The sequence below is a fragment of the Berghia stephanieae genome, chromosome 15, assembly GCF_034508935.2.
Source record: "Berghia stephanieae isolate SIO BIC M18660-M18661 chromosome 15, UCSD_Bste_1.3, whole genome shotgun sequence".
Lineage (NCBI taxonomy): Eukaryota > Metazoa > Mollusca > Gastropoda > Nudibranchia > Aeolidiidae > Berghia > Berghia stephanieae.
The window spans coordinates 21,433,558-21,443,557 of record NC_088374.1 but is presented as its reverse complement, the minus strand read 5'-3'; the positions used below and the strand labels follow the sequence as shown (position 1 = coordinate 21,443,557).

Below are 10,000 nucleotides of genomic sequence, written 5' to 3'. Positions count from 1 at the left end.
GTCATCCGCGTTTGTGAGTTGTTCTCACTAAACTGTCTTAACCAGAATATATCAGTTCATGGTTACACAAAGTTTATGTGTTGGTCCGTTATACTTCCGGATGGCAATGTTGTGAACTCCTTGGCCAAGCGCATTCTATCTATAGATAGTTCGAAGATGACGTCACTCAGGCCTTTGTTATTGTTTTTGCCATCCGCGTTTGTGAGTTGTTCTCAGTAAACTGTATTAACCAGACTATAAAAGTTCATGGTTACACAGAGTTTGTGTGTTGGTCCGTTATACTTCCGAATGGCAATGTTGTGAACTCCTTGGCCAAGCGCATTCTATCTATTGATCAAGCGGGAGAAAAGAGGGTATTTTACTTTTGCCATTGTTTACTTTTTGACGACTGTCCGAGAGGCGCGGTTATCTATGTGTCTATAGTCACCAAGATAAGCACACCTCTCGGACAGTCGTCAAAACGTAAACAATGACAATGGTTGGTAAACATTGCAAACAACACAGGCTTTACTATCACGTTATGTGTCAAAGTAAAATACCCACTGTCCTACCGCTTGATCAATTGAACCAACACAGAAAACAATGTAAACTTAAACGTTTATAATAATATGCTCTAGAAAATCGTGTGATAACTAGTCACCCATTTGGCGGTATAAAAAGTAAAGCAATAATAATGTTCAGAGAGAGGTCAATAGGATTCAATAGTCGTAACGTCACTTCCTTCCTAATGACGCATGGTAACTAAGCAACACTGGCTCTAAACTATCGGAACAATGGCGGACGCAGTATGAAATATTTCTCCGGCTAGCATAAAAGCGTATCCAGAGGAAAAAAAACCCCATAAATTTGATCATGTTTTGACTTTTACACATTCTGGTCACAAAACTATGAAAAGTTCTAGCCAGTTTGAAGAATAAAAAGTAATGATTTTCTTTGTTTAGAACAAAGATGGCCGCCGTTGCCGGGCGGCGTGACGTCAGACTATTGAATCCAATTTCATTCACGTTATTGCTTATAAAACAACCAAACATGCTTGTCCGAGCACGGTTGAAGGTGTGTCAAAAATTCCATGATTTGATTGGTCAAAAATCTACGGGTTCATTGGGTCAAGTTGCAAATCAATACTTTCTTTCAGAAACTATTGGGTCGTTTTTCAATAGGCCTATATAATCTATGCTCCTGATGAGAGTGAATGCTCGAAACAATAGTGTAGAAGTTGATCATAATTGTGACTCACCGTATCGAAGCGGTATTAATTCGGGATTTACTAGGAAAGGGAAATTGAATTCATAGCCACAAATATCCAACTTGGGTATAATTTCTGTACGTTCTTGTGGAGTATAAAGACTATTTCTTGCTTTGCAAAAACTTCTAAGGTCCAATTTCTCATCATTCTATCTCTAAATTCACTTTTTGGGGTCTGAATCATCCCCGACATACTACCGTTTTGAGACGGAGGGTCACAATTATACTTGAACTATTTATATATTTTTCATTTTAATATTAATTTTATAGTCACACTATTACTATTACTGTTGGTCGTTAGTTTACTTCAGAGAAATTGGGAATTATGAATCAGGCATCAATGTCATATAAAAATACACACCTGTTTAGATCTTTAATTTAATATATGGCTTTATAATAACCCGAGTGATTAAGGCATTGCACTGTGACCCGGGAGGTCCCGGGTTCGAGCCCCGCTTCAGGCACTTTCGTTTTTTTTTCTTCCTCGGGCAAGATTATTAACCCCCAATTTTCTCAATTTGAACAACATGGGTGATTCCTGTTGACATCGGACATCTTGTTTGATGAATTATCTATATATGCTAGGCGACGATATCTTATGCTGTTTTGGCGGAAGGTCATAAAGATGTATGCTCTGTGTGGCCTTGAGCAAGTCACCTCGCCCCTAGCTCAATTTGTGGCGCTGCACTGCGACTGAGGCCTGGGCGTTATTCCAGTCTTCCCTTGGAATAAACCCTGGAGACAAATTTCTTCTCTTGGATGAATAAAGGAAATTCTATTTTATGTATTTTTTGTTTATTTATTATCTATAGCTTAAAAAAAATCGATTCTAGCATTTAGTTTATCGCGACATAGATATATGATACCGCGTTGATACGGTGGGCAACATAAATACACTTTTCATCATCTGGTCCATCCCGACACGACGTGTACTTATTTACAGGTCTGATAACCCAAATTGCTGTGGCCTTTTTGTTGTTGCCATGGAGATGCCTCAGACCAAGGTAAAATATTGTGCATTACAACAATGCCTTATTCAAGCCCATAATTCAGATTAAATTGAGCTTTTTATACAGCGCAATATCCACTAAACGTGCTCAAAGCGCTTTATTTTGTGTCCCTGGCCAACAGCAACATTTAGCATTTAGGACGGGACATGACGCCTGTTAGGCGAGAATCCATTTTTTTTTTGGACAGAGACAACAATGCTGTTAATGGCCAGGTACCCATTTTACACCGAGGTACGGTGAGAGAATGTGAGTAAATAGCCTTCTCTAAGGACTCATCTTTGCGCCGAGCGAGGCTCGAACCCAGGACCTTTCGATCCCAGGACCTTTCGATCAGAAAGTGAGTGTCTTACCACAAGACCACATAGCCGCGCATTCAAGTCTATAATAATTACGTTGGGTTATCAGAACTTGCAAATAACATACACGTTGTTCCCACATGATACCGGTTAGAGACAGTGAGGCACAAATTAATCAAATTTCAAATTCCTACTTACCATGCATCCCGCAATGGCTACCATAGCAACGAAACAAATTTTAATCATCATTTTAAATATTTTTAGTTATCTAGCTAGAGAGGAAAAAACACGTAGCCAAGCTGGACACTGAAGTGTGGCAAGAAATAAAATGAAGAAAAAAATTCAATTTCAAGACCGTTTAAGGTCAAAAGTCACTGCACGCTTTTAACAACAAGCGACCTGACTTAATTCCTCTGCTTATTGTGTCTGTTCTTCCATATTTTACTGCAAAACTATATATACCTCCTATTGATTAAATACAGCACATCTGATTGGCTAATCACGGGAAGACACACTCCCATAACTCAAGATGGCGTAACAATTGTCCAATGGAATGAGCTGTTACAAAAAATTAGGTCAGATTATGCTGTCGTGGTTTATTTTGGGGATTGCTGTTGACAATATTTATTTCATTCCAATGGTATTTTCCAGACGGGGGTATAATTAGATGGATTTAAATATTCATGAGACGAATTTGTCGATGTTTGTGGTATTCATTTTTGATTGCGTGAATGAATAATGAATGAATGAATGGGTAGGTGGCCAAATTAAGTCGATGGTAATTATTCAAGGAGTGCAATCTAAGTTAATGGGTGTGTGCAGAGCTAAGGTGTAGGAATGTAGATGAATATTTGATTGTCTTGTATATTATAATCATTATGGTTTGTTCATAATTCTAAAGATACCTACAGCTAAATATAAATTAAATTGGGGATGGGATGGGATGGAGGTGGATGAAGCGATGAGAGAGGGTGGGGGGGGGGGAGAAGGGGGAGGGGGGGGGGAATGGGGGAGCATGATAATTACACCATTTGTATATATGTAACATTCCCATGGTGTCCTTGATATAGGGAATGAGATTAGCGGAAGAGTAGCATCCCTTGATTAGACGTCACCCATAGTCTGTGACGTCACCGACGGAAAAGTTATTAGAGAGAGAACGTCATGTTGGTTGTGCGCATGCGTCTCTCGTCCTTGGAGAAGGCTCTTTACTCTCACCGTACTCAGGCGTAAAATGAGTATTTGGCCGTTAACAGCGCTGTCTCTATCCGGAAAAATTGTAATATCGCCTAACAAGCGTCATGTCCCGCCCTACATGTTAAACGTTGATGTTGGCCATGGATCCCTTGTAAAGCGCTTTGAGCACGTTTAGTGGATATTGCGCTATATAAAAACTCATTCTTCCCTTATAACTATGAATTTTTGAAATCTCAAGTTGACAGATCTGAATTTCGAATGACATTGGGCCAGAATATTCTTAGGTTTAATGGGAACGATCTATATTCATGTTTTCGTAAAAGCAGGTCATTAATCACATGATTTATTGCTGTCCAACGATTGGATATTTCTTTAAAAATGTAAACACGCTGCTTTGAAAACAAATGTTATAAACATACCCATGTGTCAAGCTGAATCAAGTGACCAATCGTGATGTTAGATATTTAAAAAGCTGTGAACATTTTTCACTAAATGGGTCACTTTGAGCACATTTTGTAATGTGACCCATGACCTCGAACACATGGAAAGTTAATATAGATCATGCCTATTATTGATTTTTAAAAAAAATGAACTTCTCTTTAATCATTCCCAAGGGAATGTGACTTTAGGATCTATAGGGATTGAGATTAGCGGAAGAGTAGCGTCCCTTGATTGGACGTCACCTTACAGAGAGAACGGCAATTTGGTTTTGAAGTGTCTCAGGCCGCTTTCATCGGAAGCGAGGACGAGAGACGCATGCGCACAACCAACATGACGTTCTCTCTCTAATAACTTTTCCGCCGGTGACGTCACAGACTATGGATGACGTCCAATCAAGGGACGCTACTCTTCCGCTAATCTCATTCCCTATTCTAAGGGAAGACTGGAATAGCTCATGCGTCAGCCGCAGTGCAGTTCCGCAAAGTGAGCTAGAGCGAGTTGACTTACTCAAGACTACACAACCCACACGACGAGTAATCCAACCCCAGTACTTTTCGGGTACGAACCAAAGACCATACCTCTGAGCCATAATATGTATGTTAATCCTCTCCTTACCAACTATTGGGAAATCGTCACATTCGTTACGATTAAACCATCATTTTTTTTTAAAATTCTAATTTCTTTTGTACATCATAAATAAATTTTAAAGAGAATGAAATTTGTAAAGGGAATGAGATTAGCGGAAGAGTAGCGTCCTTTGATTGGACGTCACCTTACAGAGAGAACGTCAACTTGGTTTTGCGCATGCGGCTCTCTCGTCCTCGCTTTCGGTGAAGTGTCTCCAGAAGCGAGGACTAGAGACGCATGCGCACAACCAACATGACGTTCTCTCTCTAATAACTTTTCCGCCGGTGACGACCAATCAAGGGACGCTACTCTTCCGCTAATCTCATTCCCTATTGTAGAGCTTGTTTTACTAAAGAAATTATGTAGATATATCGCACGAACTTATCGCTATTGTGTTTGAGTGATAAAAAATCTATTTTTGTGTTAGTTGGATGTGAAAAGTTTTGGGGGAGATCCTGAAAATGGCTGGTAAGGAAAGAATTAAAACAAGCCCATAATACGATTCAATAGTCTGATGTCACGCCGCCCGGCAACGGCTACCTTCTTGGTTCTAAACAAAGAAAATCATTACTTATTATTCTTCAAGCTGGCTAGAACTTTTCCTATGCCTTCTGATCAGAATGTGTAAAAGTCAAAACATGATCAAATTTATGTTCTTTTCCGCCTCTGGATACGCTTTTATGCTCGCCGGAGAAATATTTCATACGCGTCCGCCATTGTTCCGATAGTTTAGAGCCAGTGTTACTAAGTTACCATGCGTCATTAGGAAGGAAGTGACGTCACGACTGTTGAAGAGTATTGCGTCCGGCTATTAGACCTGCAAATACATGCACGTTGACCTAGAGCAATAATTGAGCTTTATATAGCGCAATATCCACTAAATGTGCTCAAAGCGCTTTACGAGGGGTCCCTGACCAACAGCAAAGCTTAACATGTAGGACGGGACATGAAGCCTGCTAGGCGATATTACAATTTTTCGCTGTTAACTGCCAGGTACTCATTTTACACCTGAGTGCGGTGAGAGAATGTGAGTAAAGAACTTTTTCCAAGGACTCAACTATGTATGCGCCGAGCGCGAGGCTCGAACCCAGGACCTTCCGATCCAAAAGCGAGTGTCATACCACTAGACCACATAGCCGCCCTGTCACAGATCATTAACCACAGCACACAATCCACTTCCAAGTCATTATCGACATCCTATACCAATCAGTTTGTAATTAGCCAAGATACAACGATCAGATTATGCTTGATTGACTTCTTATACATACATAGCCTAATTTGGAGCTTAAGCCAGTTTTTATACCTGGGTGGGGTTCCTGACCGCCCATAGTGGGCAGGGAGGTACATACTGTGTCTTCTATCCCCCTATATCTGTTTTCCAACTTGCTTTCTGTCTTTGTCTTGGAATGAGATTACTTGGTTTTGTCCTGGTCCAGGCCAGATGCCCTGGCTGAGAGGGAAACAGTCGAATGTATAGTTTTGGGAGATGATATTTCTTTTCCTTGTAAATCATCTCCCTGTTATGTAATGTATTATGTTTTGTTTACATATTATATGTGATTTGTAATGTTTTGAGTGTATTCCTCTTAGTGGGGACCTGTGCTTGTGTCTGGATGAGACTTTTGGGTGATCTCAAACTAAGTACACAGATAGTGTGCGTCTTTTTCCTATTCGAACCAATTCCCCTTTGTCTTACCTTTTCTTGGGTGCTTTAATTTTAATTCTATAACTTTTTACTATCCCATTTCTTCCTTTTTACTGGCGCTGATATGACCTCAATGTGTTGCAAGCGCCGTAGAACCCTAAAAAACAAACAACAAACAGTTTTTATACCGTGAAAACTTAACAGATCCCAAAGCAAGAGACGTCCTCGTTATCTTCCTAATTCCCCTCCTCCTCCTCCTCCACCTCCTCATAATCATCAATGTTCTCTTCAGCATCACTATCACCACCACTTCACCACAACTGTTACTGTCAGAATCATCTTCAGAATTATCGTCGTTATCATCATCATCATCATCATCATCATCATCATCATCATCATCATCATCATCATCATCATCATCATCATCATCGTCATCATTTTCACCACCACATCCACCACAATCACCAACACCATCACCATTACAACCATCACCACCACCATCATCATCCATTATTATCGTCATCATCATCATCATCATCATCCATCATCATCATCATCATCATCATCATCATCATCATCATCACCATCATCATCATCATCATCATCATCGCACACAACATACACAGAATGATCACCCATGCCACCCCCCCCCCCCCATCCCCTTCCTCAAATAATAATGTTAATCATAATACTGTTAATCATAATACTGGTAAATAAAATAATAATAAATAATAATAATAATAATAATAATAATAATAATAATAATAATAATAATAATAAATATATAATAATAATAATAATAATAATAATAAATAATAATAATAATAATAATAATAATAATAATAATAATAATAAAATAATAATAATAATAATAATAATAATAATAATAATAATAATAATAATAATAATAATAATAATAATAATAATAATAATAATAATAATAATAATAATAATAATGATAATAATAATAAATAATAATAATAATAATAATAATAATAATAATAATAATGATAATATAATAATAATAATATAATAATAATAATATAATAATAATAATAATAATAATAATAATAATAAATAATAATAATATAATAATAATAATAATAATAAATAATAATAATAATAATAATAATAATAATAATAATAATAATAATAATAATAATAATAATAATAAATAATAATAATAATAATAATAATAATAATAATAATAATATAATAATAATAATAATAATAATAATAAATAATAATAATAATAATAATAATAATAATAATAATAATAAAATAATAAATAATAATAATAATAATAATAATAATAATAAATAAATAATAATAATATAATATAATAATAATAATAATAATAATAATAACCAAATCATACATTTTAACTGTAGACTCAATAAACATATTAAAATAATGATACCAAAAACATCCGTGCTCTTAACTGGACAATATATCACATTAAACTCTCTCCTCTCTTCTCTCACTCTTCCTCTGTCTCTCTCTCTCCTCCCTCTCTCTCTCTCTCTCTCTCTCCTCTCTCTCTCTTCTCTCTCTGTCTCATCTCCTCTCCTCTCTCTGTCTCTATCTCTCTGTCTCCCTCTCTCTGTCTCTCTCTCTCTCTCTCTCTCTCTCTCTCTCTCTCACACACACACACACACTCTAGAGATAGTAGAAATGCCAACATAGCAGGAACATGCTTGAACCACATTTGATTTTACTGGGAATCACTGGGAACCGCCAAATCGAGAATTCGTATAATGGAGACGTTTTGTTTGCTTGATAGGGGGAGGAATTTGAAGGTTTAATTTTGTGTCTGTGAGAGGGAGAGAGAGAGAGAGAGAGAGAGAGAGAGAGAGAGAGAGAGAGGGAGACAGAGAGAGAGTGAGAGAGAGTGAGTGAGAGAGAGAAAGAGAGAGACAGAGAGAGAGAGAGAGAGAGAGCTTTTATGTGTGCAGGTGTGTGTGTGAGTGCCCGTGTGTTTGGTTTGTTTCTGTATGAGTAACATAATAATATATCTTAGGTATATATATATATAATATATTTATATAGATGTATATATATATATATCATCATCATCGTCATCACCAAGTTGTCTGCAGTGTCTAAAAAAAAGGAAAGACTGTAATAACACAGGCGACAGCCGCCGCAGTGCAGCGCCAGAAAAATAATTGAACTAGATGACTTACTCAAGGTCACATAGTGCGGCGGGTAGTCGAACTTAACACCGCTGAGACACGTCACCCCCCCCCCCCAAAACCCTAATGATGCTATGCGTTAAGGTAAAATAATCACAACATCAGACAACCAGATAAAACGCACCGACACTCCAAAACTATGTGTAACCTTGAACGTTTATAATCTGATTGATAGAATAGTCTTCAACAGTCGTAACGTCACTTCCTTCCTAATGACGTATGGTAACTTAGTAACACTGGCTCTAAACTATCGGAACAATGGCGGACGCCGTATGAAATATTTCTCCGGTGTGCTTAAACGCGTTTCCAGAGGAAAATAAAAAACCCATCAATTTGATCATGTTTTGACTCTTACACATTCTGAGCACAAGGCATATGAAAAGGGAATGAAAAGTTCTAGCCAGCATAAAGAATAAAAAGTAATGATTTTCTTTGTTTAGAACGGAGATGGCCGCCGTTGCCGGGCTGCGTGACATCAGACTACTGAATCCAATTTAGTAAAACAAAGACTTATTATGTCACTAAAATGGCTGTCCAAAACCAATAACAAAGACCTGAGCGACGTCATTTTCGTTCCTTCTAATAACCTTGATCAACTCAAGACCCGTGATTTCAACTTCTCTCAACAACACAGGAACTATTGATAGAATAGACAACATAAAACAGATGAGGAGCAATCTTAACCATTTTTCCGAAGGTGAGATAAGGGAATAATAAGAAAAAAATCACTCATAATAGGATGCGTATGTTTTCTTGACATTTGATTTATCGCGAACCGCTTAAAAGAGAAATCATATAATTGAAACAAAATCATCAATTTTTGCTAAATCAAAAGACGATGCTGATAGAGGAGTAATATAGAATGACATGATAAATAAATAAGTAAATAAATAAATAAATAAATAAATAAATACATGAATGAAAATTAATTAATTAATTAAGAAAAACAAAATAAATAAGTAAATAAATAAATACATAAACATTTTTAAAAATAAATAAGTAAATAAATAAATAAATAAATAAATAAATAAATAATAAATACATAAATAAATAAACAAATAATAAATAGATAAGTAAATAAATATTCGAACAAACTTTATCCATCTATATATGTGACCCACCGTCTGCAAACGGTTTTTACGAATCGATGAACTTGGTCCTGGGCATTGAATTTTTATCACCACCAATATGAGTAGTTGTAGTCATCGTCGTCATCGTTCAGAGCCATTAGGCCCACGGAGCCGGTGTACCACGCCAGAATGACTCTATCGCCAAAATGACTCTAGAGTTAAATTGGCGTACTCGAGACAGACTCTAGATTTAGCCTCGCGGCGCGAGACTAAC

General features: G+C 36.9%; 1 protein-coding gene across 1 annotated transcript in view; it reads right to left on the bottom strand.

The window, feature by feature from the left end:
- Positions 1 to 2,981, bottom strand: part of LOC144960629 (uncharacterized) — an 11,428-nt gene extending 8,447 nt beyond the window's left edge. The window contains exon 1 of the mRNA XM_078893865.1: positions 2,750 to 2,981. Coding sequence (XP_078749991.1) covers positions 2,750 to 2,800 — 51 coding nt within the window. The 5' untranslated portion in view covers positions 2,801 to 2,981. The remainder of the gene's footprint in view (positions 1 to 2,749) is intronic.
- Positions 2,982 to 10,000: the final 7,019 nt, after the last annotated feature.